General features: G+C 39.5%; 1 protein-coding gene across 3 annotated transcripts; it reads left to right on the top strand.

Annotated features, from left to right (window-relative positions):
• The first annotated feature begins 10,283 nt into the window (after positions 1-10,283).
• Positions 10,284-17,294, top strand: obi1 (ORC ubiquitin ligase 1). 3 transcript variants are annotated; one of them, XM_046860935.1, is made up of 8 exons: positions 10,284-10,456; positions 11,797-11,842; positions 11,942-12,051; positions 12,154-12,289; positions 13,161-13,252; positions 13,464-13,682; positions 14,540-14,628; positions 15,522-17,294. In XM_046860935.1, exons 1-8 carry the CDS (start codon positions 10,385-10,387, stop codon positions 16,432-16,434), a joined length of 1,677 nt encoding a protein of 558 aa, XP_046716891.1. In that variant the 5' UTR covers positions 10,284-10,384; the 3' UTR covers positions 16,435-17,294. The 3 variants fall into 3 exon arrangements, with proteins under 3 accessions (XP_046716891.1, XP_046716912.1, XP_046716901.1); XM_046860956.1 differs by lacking the exons at positions 11,797-11,842; positions 11,942-12,051 and having other exon boundaries at positions 10,285-10,456; XM_046860945.1 differs by lacking the exon at positions 10,284-10,456 and having other exon boundaries at positions 11,797-12,056.
• The last annotated feature ends 2,737 nt before the right edge of the window (positions 17,295-20,031 follow it).

Below are 20,031 nucleotides of genomic sequence, written 5' to 3'. Positions count from 1 at the left end.
TGCTGGAAAAATATGGCTGGAAAAATCAGATCTCCCAATACTTTTGTACATATAGTGTGTATAGTGTATACGTTTCTCTTTTTCATCCCAAAATGCAATAACAAACAGAAAACATACTCACACAATAAAATAGAGTATACCAAATAGTATATTTAAAAAATATATAATACACATATACAGATGCTATAAATACAGCTATTCAAATGTATATCATCAGCCTATCGCATTTACACACAGGAAGTGAACAAGATCTGGAGGAAGTATTGAGTACTGTAATGTGACGGATGAGCCTGAGCCACTTTATTGGTCAGTGACTGATAATCCTCAGTGGGCGAGCTAATCTGATAACAAGACTGAATGAAGGACTCGCTAAGGACTGTGCTCTCATGCTCTCTCTTTCTCCTACATTATCATTCCTTGTTCCTGCAAAAAAACATGAAAGACCTCACAAAAACGGCACTTTCTCTCCCACTTCAACTCATTAGGTCATTACTGATACCAAAAATGCACCAAAGTGATTGCTTTTTTAGCTAACACTCATAACTAGCAGCACATGCTAAGATTTACTCTGCTCATCGGTTTGCAGCATTTATACCTAATTAATTGCAGTGTACAGCAGATTCAGAACCTTTAGGAATACAATTAAGTATAAAAAGTTTAGATTCATTTCTGATATTCAGTCATTATTTCACAGGAAATGCTGAGTCAGCTTGTTTGCCATTAACAGACTAGCAAGAAACAACACAAACAGGATCATTTATATATATATATATATATATATATATATATATATATATATATATATATATATATCACCAGGCTGCCACTCTTGGGCCCTTGAGCAAGGCTCTTAACCCTCTGTGCTCCAGGGGCACTGTATCATGGCTGACTCCAGCTTCCTGACATCACAACATCACTGGGATACAAGAGGAAACAATTTCACTGTGCTGTAACGTACATGTGACAAATATAAAAATATAAAAACCTTTCTTTTTATACAGGTTTATTGGCTCTACCTTACTAAGGAATCCTTATCCCAGTAAATCCTTATCCCAGTAAATCCAAATCCCAGTAAATCCAAATCCCAGTAAATCCATATCCCAGGAAATATGTCATAAATGCTTATAATCTCAGCAGGAAAAGACTTGAAAAAAAATCAGCAATTGTTTTTTTTTAATAATGCCTATGCTAAGCTCATCCTGGATGTTGATTGGCTGAAAATTTTAAACCAGTTTTGTCATTTTTTAGAAAATAAATTCTAATGAGATAATTAGACTGTTTAAGAACATGCTCTTTATAGACATTAGAATATTGGAGGTAAATGTGTGAGAGTGATGGTGTGTGTTGGGTTAGAGTGTTAAATACAGGTGTAACAGCAGGCGGAATAGAGGGTGTGTTGTGTATATCTGTGTGTGTGTGTGTGTGTGTGTGTGTGTGTGTGTGTGTGTGTGTATATGTGTATGTATGGGGGGGTATGGGACAGATTGGCATGGTGCTGTAATGGAGCTCCACCCAGCTGTGCTACAGGAGGGGCCGAGCGGAAGAAGAACAGCATTTCCATAATAATCCACCCTGCATGCTCCCAGGGGCCCCCTGACTCTGTGTGTGTGTGTGTGTGTGTGTGTGTGTGTGTGTGTAGACACTCAGAGGTTGAGAGGGGACGCAGCTGCTCTGTAAAGGAGCATGGAGAGAACAGGACACCGCTGCAGGCCACGCAATAAAGAATCCACATTATACAGAGAGAGAGAGAGAGAGAGAGAGAGAGAGAGAGAGAGAGAGAGAGAGAGAGAGAGAGCGAGAGAGAGGCTGAAAAGAGATAAACAAACAGAAAGAGAAAGAGGAAAATGCAAGCTAGTTACAGGAGAAGAGAGAAAGTGAGGAAAGGCACAAATGGAGACAGAAAGTAGAAGTAAGTGAAAGACAGAGAGAGAGAGGGGGAGAGAGAGAGAACAGACAGATAGAAGGAAAATGGCAGAAAAAGAGTAAAGAGAAAAGATGGATGTAAAGAAAAAGACAGAAAGAAAGAGGAAATGGGAAAGATAGGCAGAAGGAGTGAGTCAAAATTAGAGCGAGACAGAAAGAAAGAAAGAAAGAAAGAAAGAAAGAAAGAAAGAAAGAAAGAAAGAAAGAAAGAAAGAAAGAAAGAAAAAGAATAAAAGTGGTACAAAATAAGACAGATAAAAGAGAGAAAGATGGATGGAGACAAAGAGAAACAGAAAGACTGCAATATAGAGCATGAGATAAAAAGAAAGAAAGAAAGAAAGAAAGAAAGAAAGAAAGAAAGAAAGAAAGAAAGAAAGAAAGAAAGAAAGAAAGAAAGAAAGAAAGAAAGAAAGAAAGAAAGTAAACCAGTGCTGGTGATGCTTCTAGTGTTTCTGTACTATAGAAATATTAGTGTGTGAGGGTATGTGTGAGGGTGTGTGAGGGTGTGTGTGTGTGTGTGAGTGTGTATGTGAGTGTGTGTGTGTGAGGTGTGTGTGTGTGTGTGTGTGTGTGTGTGTGTGTGTGTGTGTGTGTGTGTGAGTGTGAGTTGTGTGTGAGGGTGTGTGAGTGTGTGTGTAAATGTGTGTGTAAATGTGTGTGAGAGTTTGTGTGTGTATGTGTGTGTCTTTAGCACCATAAAATCTCCAGTAAAGTGCACTACACTGAAGTGCTCTCAGTCTATCAGAGTATAAAATCCACCTTCTTCCTGCAGTTCATCCCTGATGCTCAACAGTCCAGTATTTCTCATGGACACCGTTTTATTTATTGGGAATGAGAAAACTAGGGAACAAGGTAATAATTCCAAGGTTCTGGGAGCACTTGTGAAGTAGGAAAAACATAGCAGTAGAAGTTTGGAACAAGATCCCGGGAAAAATCAATCAAAGAAAAGGTGGCAGCTTAGTAGTGAAGGCATTGAACGTTGGATCTGTAAGTTTTGAGGTCGAATCCCAACCACTGAGCAAAACCCTTTACCCCTCAGCAGCTCAGTTGTTGAGTCTCTCTGGATAAGGGCATCTGCCAAACGCCCAGTGGTGGACGAGTAAAAGTACAAAAGTATTTGCCTTCAAATGTACATAAGTATAAATTATAATAACTATAATGTTCCTATTATCATTTTTATTACAAGATTCGTTACTCAATCGACTTTATGTGAAAAGACTCGAATGTGACTCTCAGCACACTAGATAATAGAATGATATTAATGACTCAAACACTGATTGATTTCTATTATAATTATCACAAAACTACTAAAATAAATCATGCAAATGAGGTCACGTTTGTTGTATTGAGTTCGAATCAGAAGTTTCTTCCAGCATTTTTTCTTTAAAAAATATTCTGCTTGCTGTTGAACTGATGCTGAACTGTATGTTTGTGCTACAGTAGATACCAACCGGCAACCAAAACACCCTGATTGGTGACTTGCTGTGTGTTTGACCAGTTTTTATCCTCGTGAATAAAAAAGGTTTCTGATTTTGCAAAATGTAGTAGAGAAAAAGTCAAAGAATGGAAATACTTGAGTAAAATACAGAAACATAGAAATTACATTTACTTCGTTACTGTCCAATGACAGTATCAAATGCTTTACATGTACTCACACTGGAAACTTGCGAAACCTCAAAACTGGAAAACGAGAAGCCAAGAAAATAGGGAATGAGGAAATCAGGAGGTAAAACAATAATCTTTAGACACTAGAACCCACAAGTAAACCAAAGTAAACACTTGGAATTTGCACAAAACTAAACTAGGGAACCTTAGTACATGTGCTCCAAGCATTTATCCCTAATACAGTCAAGTGCATAGGTTTAGTGCACACTTTAAGATAAATTGAACAGAGGTCTAAGGTGAGCATCCTGAGGTCCTGTCTCCATGGCGATCCCTGTCGGGGTGCCTCCCTAATCAATATCTCCCACCTGCAGGAAGTGGAGTGAAATGTCTCAATCGCCCTGAGAGTTCAGCCTCGGCATGCTTAGGCTCAGCGAAAACACACTTGTGTGTGTGTGTGTGTGTGTGGAGGACGATGGGAGGGAAGGAAGGGGGCTCGGCTAATTAATGTAAGCATTTGTCAGTGATTAAGCTCCAAGCCGAAAAGGTCATGCGAGCAGCAGAGCTCGGCTCCGTCCCAATCCCCTGCTCTAAGGCAGTCTAAACCTTTTCAGCCTAAATGGTAAAGACGCCATTCCGGCAGGTGGGTCACGCGCCCCACCGCCCTCCATTATGCGGCCGAGATGGCTCCGCCGATCCGTGTCATTTAAGGGATGAAAAATAAGAGCGGCGGGCGAGATCGATAGGCAACAGCGTCCAGACACCGGTGATTAATTGACTGTCACCAATTAATGAGTGAACGATTACAAAGCAGTGTGTGAGGCTCGTATAATGGGGGTCGGGTGAAATGCGATATATGAAAAGAATACTGAATATTTCACCACTGCGCCTTGTTTCTTCAAAAAACAATAAGGCAAAATGCAAAAAATGTACACTTGGTAAATGATATTAAACTTTTGCATTGAAGTAAATGAGGTACCAGCCAGAGATTACCCATAATGCTGTGAGTCTTCTGAAAAAAACTCACAGCTTTTAGATCAATGAGGGCGGAGCTTAAGTAAAATCTATCTACCCAATCACAAACCTACGTGGAAACACCTACAGCTGTTCGATTTGCTTTATTTGGTAAATTTAAACAATACGCACAAAAGTTTGTTGAAACCTGAACATTAGATACGTATGTGCTTTTTTAACATCCCATTCCACATGTAGTCCCCATTCTCTGTTAGAATATCCTCCATTCTTCTGGGATGATGTTCCACTAGATTTTGGAGTGTGCTTGTGGAGATTTGTGCTGATATTTAACCATTAGGGTGTTAGTAAAGTCAGATACTTATGTAGATGAGGTGAGGAGGCTTGGGGTCTCTTTCACATTCGTTCCAATAGGGTTGGAGCTACATAGCAGGAGATCTTCAACTTCAACCCATATCTTCGTGGAGCTGTTTTTGTGCACAGGTTTGAAAACATTACTTCTAAAGACGTCCTGTACAATTGTATGCTTGCAAGAAGATCCGCATATGGCTGGAGAAGTCAGGAGTCTCAATACCTCTGTCTATGTAAAGTTCTTATTCGGTTTACAATTAAACATGGCACAAAGTATCAATATCATGGATCGTATAGTTGATCTGATATCAGAGAAAACATACTGGATATCAGATCCTGTAACAAATAAAATTAGTTTCTCAACTAAATGAAAAATTTTGTAAAATGTTCATATAAAACAGACCTGACTGGATTTTTTTTTCTTGTGTTACTCGATTGACTTTATATTATACATTGTTTATATTTTATTATAATATTATACAGTAATCCCTCGCCTATCACAGGGTAACTTTCCAGAACCCCCCCTGCGATAGGTGAAAATCCGCCAAGTGGCAACCCAGTATGTACAGAATACCTGTATACTGTACACTCGTATAAACCTTTCCTCTGCTCTTACACACTTTCAATATTCTTAAACCTACGCAATTTTTACATAAAATTTTACATAAAAAATTCTTTATAGGTATACACCGGTGAAGATACAACTTAAATGATGAAGATGATGATGAATTGTGCAGTACTAATGATGATGAAGGTGCTGCTGATGAAATGAATGTACCGCATACCCAAGAAAAGCATCACAGATTAATTTTTAGGCTACAAAATGCTTATTTTACCGCAAAAATAATTAAAATAACTCCTAACAAAACTACTTATATATGGCAAACCCCCCCCCCCCCACCCCGCCCCTAAAAATTTGATATGTTCCATGTAAAATCCTGCGTTACAGTGTAATAGCTTTTACTGATATATTTGAAAAAAAAAAAGCACGTTATCATGTCATCTCTATATACAACAAACACTCATATACTATATACACAGAGGATTTTGGAGACACCTGACTTTCCCAGCCATATGTGGTCCTTCCAGACTATTTCCACAAAGCTAGAGGCACACAACAAACCCCAGAGATCCAAACCTGTTCCAGCATGAGAACAAAAGCCAGCTCCATGAAGAAATTCTTTACATGGGTTAGAGTGAAAGATCTCCTTCTATAAATCTCTGATCCCAATGCTGACTGAACCCCAGGCTGTGTCACCTCACCTACATCAGTACCTGACTTTCCAAACACCCTTGTGGCTGAATCCCCTCAAATCTCCAACACTTTCTATTTTCTTCCTGATGGTCTTGAAAATGCACCTTGCAGTAATAAACAGATTTTGATTGCCATTGTTGTGTTTTAAATGTGCATATTACTAGAGCTCAGTCCTAAAGTTTAGAACTGACCGAGTTGACCACATAAGCTCTTCTTTCCAAATGTAGTTGAGATGTTGAGGGCTCACTGATATTGGAACGCACATGACACTCTGAACAGTTTCCGATTCGCACCTCTGAGCTATGCGGTGAGATTAGCAATAAAGATAAACTCCAGAGGTCCCTTCGCTGCACAGCGGCCTCAGGCGTCACCTGTACAACTGGAGCAATAACTGTTGGGCTGGTTAAAGACCAAATGAAGTGATCTGTGCCTTACACTGGTGATGCATTACATCTGATTGGTTATGCAAGGCAAAATCCACAGTTTGGTCTTTCAGACAATGTTAATGCATGATTCGGAAGCGAATAACCATCTGGTGTAAAACAGAGGGTGGTTGCTAATAAAGCTGTTTTTCCCTGATTTTTACATTTTAAATGATTAAGAGATCACAACATCCTTAGATGAAAGACAGATTTCTTTTCAAGGCTTTCACACATTTATTTTGAAAGAATTTTAAGAAAACATACAATCAATCAAATTTCCTTGAATAAAGTCACAGCATACAAGGCATAGACAAATATATAAATACAAACAGACCTAATAAAGGAGCTTTGAGGATTGTGGAATGTCAACAGTCTGCTACACTGCCTCATGACTACAGTTTGCATCTGATCACCATCACTGCACCTCAACATCAGTAATAAATGGACATTCGGTGCCACCCAGATGAGGACGGGTTCCCTCAAGAGCCTGGTTCCTCTCATGGTTTCTTCCTTATGCCCTTTTGTTTCCTTCACAACAGTCGCCACCGGCTCGCTAATCAGGGACAAACTTACACTTATAAAGAACATCTTCATTCTTTATCAGCACTTTATCTGTGTAAAGCTGCTTTGAGACAATGTCCATTGTTAAAAGCGCAATACAAAATGAATTGAATTTGAATTGAATTGCATACTAAACTATATAAAGGTGGTAGCTTCATGGTTGGCATTGGACTTTGGATCCATAGGTTGTGAGTTAAAATCCCAGCCACACAATATTGTCCCTCCAGGGTCCTTGAGTAAAGGCCCTTAACCCTATAGCTGCTCAGTTGTATGAATGAGATAAAAAAAAATTACTGTATGTCGCTCTGTAAATGAAACTACGCTAAGTGGTTAAGATGTTGAGAAGTTCAATCAGAAGGTTGTGAGTTTAAATCCCAGGAACACCAAGCTGCTACTGCTGGGCCCCCTGAGCAAGGCCCTTATCCCTCATCTGCTCAGTTGTATAAATAAGATAATTATAAGTCACTTTGGATAAGAGCGTCCGTAAATGTAAATATAAAAAGAAGGTCGAAGGTCAGGGTTTTAAGACGGCAACGTCCTACAGCTTTGTCTCTCCATAATGCATAATCTACACACAACATTTTAATAGAGAGTCAGCGATGGATGGTGTGTTGAAATGAAACACTTGCATTAAATAACACTAATGTAGTTCCAGCATCGGTGCAATCAATGTACAACACTGTTTTCCCAGCAGTTCAATGCTAATCCCGTTAGCTCACCAGGCCTCTGAGACAGTCTGCCATTAAACCATAAGACAATAAAGCAACACGCATATTCTGCCCCGATATTTGACAATGAGTTATGAGGCATCGCCAAACGAGGACGTCCAAAATCATCCTGTCAAAAACGTTCCCTGTCCTTCACTTACAGAATTAATAACGTACTGAAAACAAAGAAGCCTACAGAAGACTGTTTATCTATCAGTCTAGTTCAAATATTAGCATTAGCTACATTCACTATTTAAACTTTAACTTAACAATGCACACACACCCGTCACACACACTCTTCACACTCCTGCCATCAGGAAAGAGGTTCCGAAGCATTCGGGCCGCCACATTCAGACTGTGCAACAGCTTTTTTTACAGAGCCATCAAGCTCCTCAATACACAGAATTTAAATGGGACTCACACACACACACACACACACACACACACACACACACACACACACACACACTCACTCAAATGTGTGTTACCGAACTGTACAACCTGAACTTAACACACACTCATTACTCATCTCAATCCATTCCACCATCATTTATTTATTATTATTTATGCTTGACCGCATTACACTGTTTACATGCTGGTTTTTGGACCTCTTGACAGTATTATACTGTTTACCTGCTGTTTCTTGCACCTTTTGACAGTATTATACTGTTTACCTGCTGTTTTTTGCAGTTTTTGACAGTATTATACTGTTTACATGCTGGTTTTTGGACCTCTTGACTGCTGCTACAGCTGTTTTATTGCACTGCATTGTGTTTGTTTATATTTACTCCCAATTATAGTTTTTACAGTTCTCTTCACACAGTACTGTATAATCGAAGTATACGGTAGGTTTACTGATCGGCGCTAAATTGGGTTTTGTGTCTTGTCTTGTGTTGTCTGTCTGCACTGTTTTTCGGCCGCACTGTATGCACTCGGTTGCATTCGATGCACTTTATGTAGCTTTGTGTTGTGTTGTAGCTCTATGTTGTTGTTTAGTGTAGCACCAGGGTGTCTTGTTTCTACTGTGTACTGTGTACCACTGTGTATAGTATAAATGACAATAAAAGCCACTTGACTTGACTAATTATTGCAACTTTCTTGAGGGGGATGTTTGGGGAAAACCAAACTTAAGAGTTAACATTAGCTTAAATAACCAAGCCTATGATTGTGTTAGCTATGCAGCAAGCTGTAAAGTTAGCTATTTGGAAATGCCAGAAAATTGTGTGCAGTTTTTAACAGATAAATTCAAATCATATGCCAAGTTTTGGTTTAATTGGATGGTACAGAAGCAAAGCATCAACTTCCAAGCAAATTTTCTTAACTATGTTTTCCTTCTTTTATCATTTTTGTGTCTATAATGAATTGAAAAAGTTATATGTAATAAATATACATTTGTGCACGCACTTCAGAATCAGAATCAGAATCGGGTTTATTGGCCAAGTGTGTTGACACACACAAGGAATTTGGTTCCAGCTGTTTGTGACTCTCCAAAGTACAGACATAAATTGCTTACCATCGTTGGAAAGGCAGCTGTTACACTAATCATGTAGTGGTTGATTTTGTGAATTCCAATGAATTCCATGTTTTATTGTGTCCATGTAGGTTTCTTCAGTGTTCTCTGGTTTCCTTCCATTTCTGAAAAACAAGACAGTATGTAGATTAGCGAATGCTATTGTTGTTGTTGTTGTTGTTGATGATGTCTTTATTATTGTTGTTGTTTTCTTCTTTGGTTTATGGGCCTAATACTGTATTCGAGGCTAAACTGCAACTTGTAATTTCCCACCTACATCTCCAGTTCCATTTCCATCATAAGTGTCCAGGCTCTGTGACCCTGATAAGGAAAGCACTTAAAGAAAGGCGATGGAGCAAGTGTAAAATTGACCCTTGGTGTGGTTGAGGGTGTGAAAAAACGACTGCGATGGACTGGTGATCCATCCATGGCCTGTTCCTGAGATGCAATATCTAAAACTAGGGAAAATAAAAGCAGTAAGAGTGCAGGTTTGTATGGATTGCCATGTTTGATCAGGCAGAGTGTTGCGCTTCTACATGCATTTGTCCTACATGTTAGGAGACAACGAAAGTCCTGAAAGCCCATGCATTATAACATTTCTTTTTCTTTCCTGTTTTCTGGTGATCTCAACATTTTAAAAGTCGTTTTGTCATTGTCACGACATAATTTTCTTGTCATCTCAATAACATTGTTTTCTCATGATCAGTGCTAAATTTCTCTAGAACATGATCTTATGGCAAATACACTAAAAGTCGTGATTACGAGAAAACAAGGAAGAAAAAAAAATTATAATGCCTCTTAGGACTTGCGTAGAAGACAGTAACACGTTATGTATTATTTATTTGCCAAACACTAAACCAAGAAATGCCATTAATCAGAATATCTACTCAGAAATCATGGCGACTCAATTTCCCTTCATTGCGCATGCGCATCAAGCGCTCATTTTTACTCCTAATCTGTTTCGGCGTTGTTTGGTCCCTCCGACTCGCCGTAGTTGTAACCGCTGCACTACAGAGGGGGGAGTTTTGTTTTGTTTTGTTTTGTTTCGTGTCATTTTAATGCTTTATTTTACACACAGAAAATGGCTCAAAACGTCCAGAGCGTAACTCTTTCTCTGACATTACCCATATCCTGTCAGATTTGTCTCGGAAAGGTAATAAATATTACATCAGATCTTATTAATTATGATTCAAAACACGTTATTCAACAAGGCGGTGTGTTTACTTCCGGTTGGGTTTATTTAAAAAAAGAAAAAAAGATTAATACCCTTTATTGTAAATATTCGCTCTTTCTGTATTTATATATTTTACTGTATGAATTGAAATTCAATTAAAACTATTTCTGATATCTCTTTTCATGCCAAAGTAATTTACATTAGGTTTTTTTTTTATTAGTAAACGGTTTTAATTAAGTTGCTTGTTTTTACCATTTTACTGTTTAATTAGGCTTGATAGGCCGCTTTTTATAGTTTAGTTTTTTTTTACATTGACGTCTATTTCCATATATAATAATAAACATTTAATATGTATAACGACTAAGTGCTTTGTGCGCATGCGCACTTCACAAACATGCTTTTTTATATATTCGAATTGTGTGTCAGATTACTGATATATATTGGATCAAATTTCACAAAATACCGACTCAGACATGCTTATGTAGGAGAATATTAACCTATTGGTTATGACTGTATATATATAAAAAAAATACACAAAGCTCCACTGTAATAGATATTATTAGACGACAAAACAAAAGGTTTATAAAGCAGTAAAATGGTTTAATGAGGAAAAAAGAAGAGATAATTGTCAAAATGTCATGCTGTACAAATGTATTAGGTCTGGTTCATCAATGTTGTATATTATGAATGCATAATAGGTATTTAATAATATAAATGACTGTAAATAACCTGTGTGTTGAACATGAAAATACAAGTTTTTTCTTTAGAAAAAATCTCAAAAAGAAACCTTGCTTGGAAACTTGTCTGGAATGCTGCTTTGAGGTGTCATTATTTACTCATTAAACTGGCCATCTTAGACCATCCATGTAGAGTATCATGAACATGGGATTTCACAGTCATTCAAATATCCAACCTAGAGACCTGATCGTGTAAATAATAGGCAAATGTTACTAAAAAAAGACACTGAAATGTTAAAGAGAAAGTGAAAAATAGTGTCTTCAGGGTCAAAATAATTGACAAGTTTACACACATTATTAGATTTACTGTTACACAGTTACAGTTTTTCTCTATATAAGCAAAGGGCCTACATGACTGGCTTTCTGCTTCTCGTGTGTGAAATGATGCCATCTTAGATATAAATATCAAAGCCCTCATTCTCATTTGGCAGCATTTGGCAGACGTCCTCATCCAGAACGAGTTACAATTACAGAGAACTATTTATACTTTTTTTTCCGCATTTCTCTCTGTGTTTTGTGGTCTGATTTAAAGCCCACTTTTACTTTTTTCTCTCTCCTTTTTATCGCCGTCGCCGTCGCCAGACACTGAGACAGAGCGCATCCGACTCCGACCACGTACATACATACCGTAAATTCTACTTCTTACAATACTGTAAATTACTCTGTATTCTAAATTCTGTACTGTACTTTGATAAATAATGAATTTTATGATTCCTGGGTGGGCTAGGCCGTGTGTCGACTCGCGATATTTTCAAATTACAATGGGTTCATTGGAAACACATCTCCATCGACCACCAGGCGAGGGTTATGGGCCTTGCTCAAGGACCCAGCACTGCAGTTTGGTGATATTGCCATTTGAACTCATGACCTTTCGATTACAAGTCCAACGTCCCTCACAATTCCTCCTGACCCTTTTTTTTTCTTGTCCCACGCATGCAGGTTCGCAAGCCGACGATCTGCTGTAACCACCACGTGTTCTGCGCAGCCTGCATCGAGCTTTGGCTTCAAAAGTGCAGTCAGTGTCCGACCTGCAGAGTTCCCATCACACCTGAGAACCCGTGCCGAGAAATCATCGGTGAGAGGAGTGTCCTCGTCTCTAGTTTAGAACATTTGATTTTGGCAAATACTGTTTGTAGACTATATTTATGTGTGAGAACAATAAGAACTTGGATGCACTTGAGGGTTTATTCAGAATATCTTCCTGGTGTTATATAAAACTGTAGATAAATCCATGTATATAGAAAACCAGCTTGCGTATGAAATGTATTTTGACATTGTGTCACAAAGTGAGTCGTGTAAAATCATCATTTATAGTCATATCAATACATCAACACTAATCACATCTAACTAATAAACACTGTATGGACAAGGGTTGCAAAATTCCAGGAATTTTCGAGACTTTCACTGGGAATTAAAGTAAAATGATTTGGAATAAACTATTCATTTACAAAAATTGCAGGAAGCTGTGAAGCCACTGAGGCCACGCCCCCTTACATGCACTGCACTTTCCTCCATACCACAACACACATCATTTCTAAAATCCTGCACATAATGTCCAAAAAAATGTTCCATGTTGGGAAAAAAATGCACGTAAATAGCGTAATTACGTCAATTTACACTGCGAACGTTCTTGTGCCATGTGTAAGCTGTCGCGCATAAATAAAAAAATAACAATTGTCATTTTTTTAATCTGTATTAGTTTGCATGCATGCCAGGACCAAACAAAACGATACAGAGATGATGGTTTAAAGAAGTTTTCACAAATTTCTGATTAATTCACATACATTCCCATAAATTACTAGTAAGTTTCCAACTTGGAATATTTCCAAAATTCCCCAGAAGTTCCTATGGAAAGTTTCCGGAAATATTTTCCCGGACATTTTCCACCCTCCATTTTACTTTCATCGGTTTTATAACGCTCCGATTTGCGCTCTTGGTGATCACAGGAGCTACAAATGAAAGCGGGTCCACAGAAAGCCATTCGGTGAGGAAGCATCTGAGGAAGACACGAGGGGAATTGCTGCTGCGTGAATACGAGGTCAGATCTGTGTGTGTGTGTGTGTGTGTGTGTGTGTGTGTGTGTGTGTGTGTTTATGGTATGTAAGGAATGAAAGCAAAATATTCCATGCTTCCGAATCCAAAAACCTCCTATACACTTGTGTTCCTTGAGGAACGCCAGAGGAGTCCGGTGTCCAAATACTTTTGGCCACAGCGTATATGACTACACTTCGATGTCGTGTCTCTGACAGGACGAGCTGGAGACCCTGCTGAAGGAGAACGAGGAGCTGAAGAGCAGAAACAGGATCCTGGAGTCACAGCTGAAGGCCTCACTGAAGCCCGCTGCCCCTCCCACTTCTCCCAGCGACGCCGCGCATGGCGCCGCCCTACTGGAGGAAACGGCTAATAAGCTGCGAGCTGCCAATGAGCTCCATCAGAATGTGCAACAGGACGTGGACAAGCTGAAAGATGTACGATTTTCCTCCCTCATCCCTCCGTTCATGTGTCTTCTGTCTTTCTTTCTTCTTTTCTTTTTCTCTTTCTTTATTTTATTTATTGAATTGTTTGTGTTTATGTATTTTCCTGCTCGTTTTTTGTCTGAAAATGTACACCGTTAAATTCTTTCCTTCCTTTCATTCCTCCTCTCTCCCTCTCACCCTCCTCTCCCCTCCTGCATTTCCTTTCCTCTTTCCTCCTTTTCCTTTCCATTTCCTTCCTTCTTTTCTTCCCTGTCCCCTTCCATTTCTTTCCCCTGCCCTCCTTTTCCTTCTTTTCCTCCCTCTCTCTTTACTTCCTTCCGTCTCTCTTTCTCTTCACCTCCCTATTTCCTTCCCTCCATCCCTACCTCCCTCGCTCCATTTCTTTCCGCCCTGTCTTTTTTTGTCCTATTTTCTCTCCTTTCGAATATTTTTCTCTAGTTTCTTTTTTTCTTTCTTTTGTTTCCATTTTTGTAAAAAAAAAATTTTTACCCTTCTCTTTTTTTATGTTCCTTTTTTTTCTTTGTAGTTTTAGAACTTGTTTTTTTCCTTTTCATGTTTTCATTTTTAGTATTGTTGTTCCTTTTCTATTTGTTCCACAGTTTTTCCTCCTTCTTGCTTTACTTATCTGTGGCTCTGTTCTCCTCGTTGGCAGTCAGCAGTGTGTGAGTGCAGCAGCATTGCCTTCAGGAAGTGCACTAGAGTTAGTGGTGTGTGTTTGCGGTGTGTGAACGGGTCCTGACCCCGTCTCAGTGGAAAATGGCCGCTCTTAGCCGAGTCTCTGAGGCCTGAGCTGCTTAATCAAAAGGCCGCCGGTCTGAAGGCAAACTCTCATGTTTATTCTCCCTCAGGCGAACAAGACACTGCGCTCCCAGAACGTCGACCTCGTCCAGGAAAACCTGCGTCTCAGAGCCGAGGTGGAGAGCAGATCTCCTCAGAAGTAAGCGTTAGGTCGCTACCGCTAACCCACTCAGGGGCCAACTCTCTCTATCTCTCTCTCTCTCTCTCTCTCTCAAACACACATTCACACAACCTTACTTACACTACACACTCTCTTCTACTCTTACTTTCTCACACACATTTATACTCTCTCTTTCTCAAACTCACTCGCTTTCTCACTCGCTCAATCAGTCACAGTCAGTCGCTCAGTCACTCATCAATCACGCACTCAATCACTCACTCTCTCACTTAGTCACTCACTCAATCACTCACTCATTTACTTACTCACTCAGTCACTCACTCACTCAGTCACTCGCTTACTCACTCGCTCACTCAGTCACTTGCTCACTCAGTCACTCACTCAATCACTGTCACTCACTCAGTCACTCAATCACCCAGTCACTCACTCAGTCACTCACTCACTCGCTCACTCAGTCACTTGCTCACTCAGTCACTCACTCAATCACTGTCACTCACTCAGTCACTCAATCACCCAGTCACTCACTCAGTCACTCGCTTACTCACTCGCTCACTCAGTCACTCACTCACTCACTCACTCACTCACTCAATCACTGTCACTCACTCAGTCACTCAATCACTCACTCACTTAGTCAATCATTCAGTCACTCACTCAATCACTCACTAAATCACTCATTCGCTCAGTCACTCACTTATGCAGTCACTCACTCACTAATTCACTCAGTCACTCACTCATCAGTCACTCACTAATTCACTCAGTCACTCACTTATCAGTCACTCACTTAGTCACCCACTCTCACTTACTTCCTGACCTGCACTCTTTCACATGTCTACACTCTTGTTATTGCCATGTTTTATTTATCTTTTCTTACTTTCACATTCCCATGATTTTTTAATTCTCTTTTTTCGACTCAGGTTCGGCAGGTTCACCGTAGCAGCGTTGGAGGCGAAGATCTCACAGAACGAGCGAGAGATGGCCCAGCTGAAGAAGGCTTTGGAGAGAAGTGACTCTTATATTGAGGAACTCGAATCCCGAGCTCCGAAACTCCAGAGCGAGCCTCCGTTACAGATCTCTTCCTCTGTACAGTGGCAGGACGATGCTGGAGACTGTTCGAGCTCGAACCTGGACAGTACTTCTGTTGATCCTTCAGACAGTCATGGCTCCCTGCATGTTCCTGCCCCTGATGAAGCTCCAGGTTCTCAGAAGGACAGGATGGTCAGGTTCGCCGTGCCCTCCACACCACCGACTCCCTCCTCGGCTCTCAGCAGGTTGAGTCTGAAAAGCCCCATGGTGCAGAGCGAGAAAAAGCCCAGCTGTAACCGTCTCCCGTTTCTCAGGAGGCTCAGCTTCGATGACTGCGCCAGCTCGAGCAGCTTCACAACCTTTTCCTCAGTAGAATCTCCTTCTCCCGAAGTCAGCAGCAATCTGTTTGGGCCGCAAAGCTCAGTGAATTCAGCCAATCAGAGTCTGTGGAGCGGGTGGGAGGAGCCATGCTCTAGTACTTTGTACAGCTGCCAGGAAAACGAGCAGAATATCAGGAACGGTTCATTAGCAGACGAAGCTCGTATGGATGCCGCGTTCCTCAGCATCGTCTCAGAGCTCGACTCCATGATGGCCGAAGGGGAAAGTTCTCGCTCGCGCACGCCTCGGGTCCCGCCCGACTTCAATGCCGCATCCTTATCAGATCTTGTCGATCTCGAATTAGGCGGCGAACAGCAGCACGGAACAGCCACAGATGTTCCAGAGACGTTTGGGGAATCTGTGAAGCGGAAATGTCCCATTAGTTTAGCAACGTCCAGTCCAAACAAAATGTCCAGGATCCAATAGTTTTACTTTTTTTTTTGGAAAACAGGACTCATTCTCACTCACGCAGGTCAACGAGTTTTCTTAGCCAGCTCGCTCTGATACGTGATCATGACAGGATTTCTGTCAGGATCGTCATCTTAACACTTTACTGACTGGAAAACTTAAAGGAATTCGACACAAATTATTAGAAATATTGCTAATCCTCACTATCGCTAACCTGCCAGGATTCCTAAAAGGAGTTACTTAGACTGCGAACACGAGATCTGGGATCGGTCAGTCATGTGACGTTGCTTCAATTGTTCAATTCAGTGTTACGTCATACATGTGAAATCATCTAATCGTCTGAAAAAAACAAACTTTTAAAGTTGGAGCTTTTTTCTGCTCACTTTGAAATGCTCATTGCTCAGTGTCTTCTCACACACACACACACACACACACACACACACACACACACACACACACACACACACCACACATGTTGCGAAGACCAGTGAGCCAATCAGATTTTTGGCCAGAAAAGGGTACAAAAAAACGTACCCAGTGGGCGGAGCCTCTGTGGTGGACTTCAGCCAATAGACATTGACGGTTATTTAAATTTAATTGCTTCTATTTTGAAACAATTTTATCGAGTTTAAAGTTACTTTAAGTGCCAGGGACTGACTCAAACTGTGTTTTTTTTTTTTATCTATTTATTTTTATTCGTTGAAATGATTTGATATTTTTGCTATTTTTTATTCACCCCTCATTTCACTTAAAATCTCAATTTAGGTCTTCATATTGTAAATTATTTTTCTATTGTATCTGTGGCTGTCTTCTGTTTCTACCCCTCGAGATTGTGATCCACTTTGTCTTTTATATTAAATAAAATGTTTGATAAAACATTCTGTCTGTCTAATTTCACTGATTTATTCAAATCAGCATTAAAGCCAGACTTAATGTTACAGATGTCCAGGTTTCGACTAATCAGCAAGGCCAGTGTACGTCGTGTTTATCGATGGGAAACAAATGATGAAATAACTGAATAAAAAAAATAAAATCCCAAATATAGAACAATACACTTCATTCATAGTTTCCCACCATCTTATTTTGTGACTTGGAGTTATTTGGGTTTGTGTGACTTATCAGTGGCTTCATCTGATGTTCCGGCTTCACTCCGAGAACTTCATAAGGATCACTTCGTGCTTTTCAAAATCAACAAAAGAGTGGCAGGAAATGCGAGTCCCACTCGTGTACGCTTCTTACAACAAGCGATTTATCATAAGATGACAATAAACAAGTAAAAAGTGCCTTTATACCATCGTTCGAAATAGTCAAAGCTAAAAACAGGAGGGAATAACTCATAATAAGAGGCATTTAGATGCTCACGGATGAGTTTCGTTTGTTTGGGAGTGTGAGGGATTCGGTATGGTGAAAGAGACGTCCTTGGCTGTAGGCGATGGTTTTCATTGGAATTTAAACCAACAATCTTGAGTTGCTCAGATCAGCGGTCCCCAACCTTTTTTGCGCCCCGGACTGGTTTAATGTCAGACAATATTTTCACGGACCGGCCTTTAAAGTGTGGCGGATAAATACGACAAAATAAAATGATACGACCATAAAAACTGGTATTTTCTAAATATAATAATAAACGTGAATCCACTGTGTTGTTTTTTGTTCATTTTGCTTGCTTGGTAGTTTGAATTTAGCGGTAATGTGTTAGCGGCCGGAGCCCCTTTAAGAAAGTATCCGATGGAGGTAAGACATGTGACCGAGGCATCATGACATGCATCAAGAGTGAGTCATAGACAGATGTGGTGGAGAGAATCCGGTAATTTTCCAAAATAAAACAAAATAAAATAAAAAATCTTTCAGAATCAGATAATAAATAAAACGGAAATAAAGTAAGTTATGTATTCTTTCTGTGTGGCCCTGTACCAATTGACCCAAGGGGGACCTGTGGCTTGGGGACCACTGGCTTCGAGAATCTTGGCTACATCTGGAGCTACATTTAATTTACATTTACAACATTTTTTTTGGCTTAAAGTCTGTTATAAATGAGAAGTTATTGTCTGAGCACTGCTATCCGAGAACGCTCTGCATCAGACGTCAGCTAAACGAAGTAATCTGATATGCGGTCCCTCAGCAAACTGTTACCACAAGGTTTAAAGGAACACAATTCTACCAGATGTCTTTGGATGCAGTAGCGTGAAATTTTCAACTCCGTCGATCTAGGAGACCCAACCTGCTCCAGCATGACGATGTCTCGGCGCCAAAGAAGGCTCCGTTTAGATCTGCTTTGCATGTGTTGGAGAGGAAGATCTCCTGCTATAGAGCTCTGACCTCAACCCTACTGAACACCTTTGGGATGAATGTGACTGCACCCCAGGCCTCCTCACCTCCATCAGTACCTGACTTTAAAGCCTTGTGGCTAAATGAATGTCCACAAGCACACTCCATTATCTAGTGGAACATCTTCCCAAAAGAGTGGAGGTTATTATAATTGTAAATGTGGAATAGAATGTTCAAGAAGCACATACGATTCAAATGATCAGGTGTCCACAAACATCTGTATAGTAAAAACATGTACACAGGACCCAGAGATAGAAAATATGAGTTATGAGGTGAAAAATCACTGCTCTTAAGCAAACAGATTCAAATTAATTGCTGCTTCATTTCACAAAAACGCCTATTAAAATTTCATACCGTGATTGAAAGGTTGGTGAAATATACATGATATGGATACATTTGCATGATAAATCAAGCTGGGAAATGACAGCGAGCAAGTAGGCTTGTGGCAGGAGCTTTTAAAAGCAGCTGAACTAGTGTACCATGACCAATAATGTCTACCTTCTTCATTTTAGTAGCCATTACTCCTGACCTCCTGGAACTACGACGCTGGAATAAACACTTATCATAATGAAGCTGTCAGTTTGAGAATTTAGGGTAGTTTTTTATGTTAAAGCAAACATTACGATTTGGCAAAAAGCAAGAATCAGGATTTGGAGATTTGAGTGGAGTTTTGGATTTTTTTTTCGACAATTACGCCGATAGTCTACTGACTATCATTTAAAAAAAAAATCAAGCCATAAATCATTAACTAGTTTGCTAATGACATATGATAAAAACTCGGACAGATGCAATTCAGGTATTTTTACATTTACGATAGATAGATAGATAGATAGATAGATAGATAGATAGATAGATAGATAGATAGATAGATAGATAGATAGATAGATAGATAGATGTGTGGACATCATTAAGAAGTACAATTATAAATATATATAATATATAATGCCCAACATTTCATATTATATATATATATATACTGTACACATTCATGTATATGTGTATATAATGTGTGCGTGTGTGTGTATATATATATATATATATATATATATATATATATATATATATATATATATATACACACACACACACACACACACACACACACACACACACACACACATTATATACACATATACATGAATGTGAAATGTTGGGCAGAATGTACAGTAAGAATGTAAAGATATAAAGATACATATAGATGAAAATAGTGCAGATGCAATGAGGAGTAAAGTAAAAGCTCTTAGCAATGTACAAAAGTACTTTGAAGTTTTTATCAATGGATAAATCTAT

This window comes from Silurus meridionalis, chromosome 1, assembly GCF_014805685.1.
Source record: "Silurus meridionalis isolate SWU-2019-XX chromosome 1, ASM1480568v1, whole genome shotgun sequence".
NCBI lineage: Eukaryota > Metazoa > Chordata > Actinopteri > Siluriformes > Siluridae > Silurus > Silurus meridionalis.
The sequence above is the reverse complement of the archived record's forward strand: the minus strand, read 5'-3'. Positions and strand labels throughout refer to the sequence as shown.

Bases quoted from the DNA above. Each gene is read 5' to 3' on its own strand.
- obi1 (XM_046860935.1), top strand. From the start codon at position 10,385: ATGGCTCAAAACGTCCAGAGCGTAACTCTTTCTCTGACATTACCCATA. The intron at 12,290-13,160 runs GTGAGAGGAGTG...TGGTGATCACAG, and splicing joins CCCGTGCCGAGAAATCATCG to GAGCTACAAATGAAAGCGGG. The intron at 13,683-14,539 runs GTACGATTTTCC...ATTCTCCCTCAG, and splicing joins ACGTGGACAAGCTGAAAGAT to GCGAACAAGACACTGCGCTC.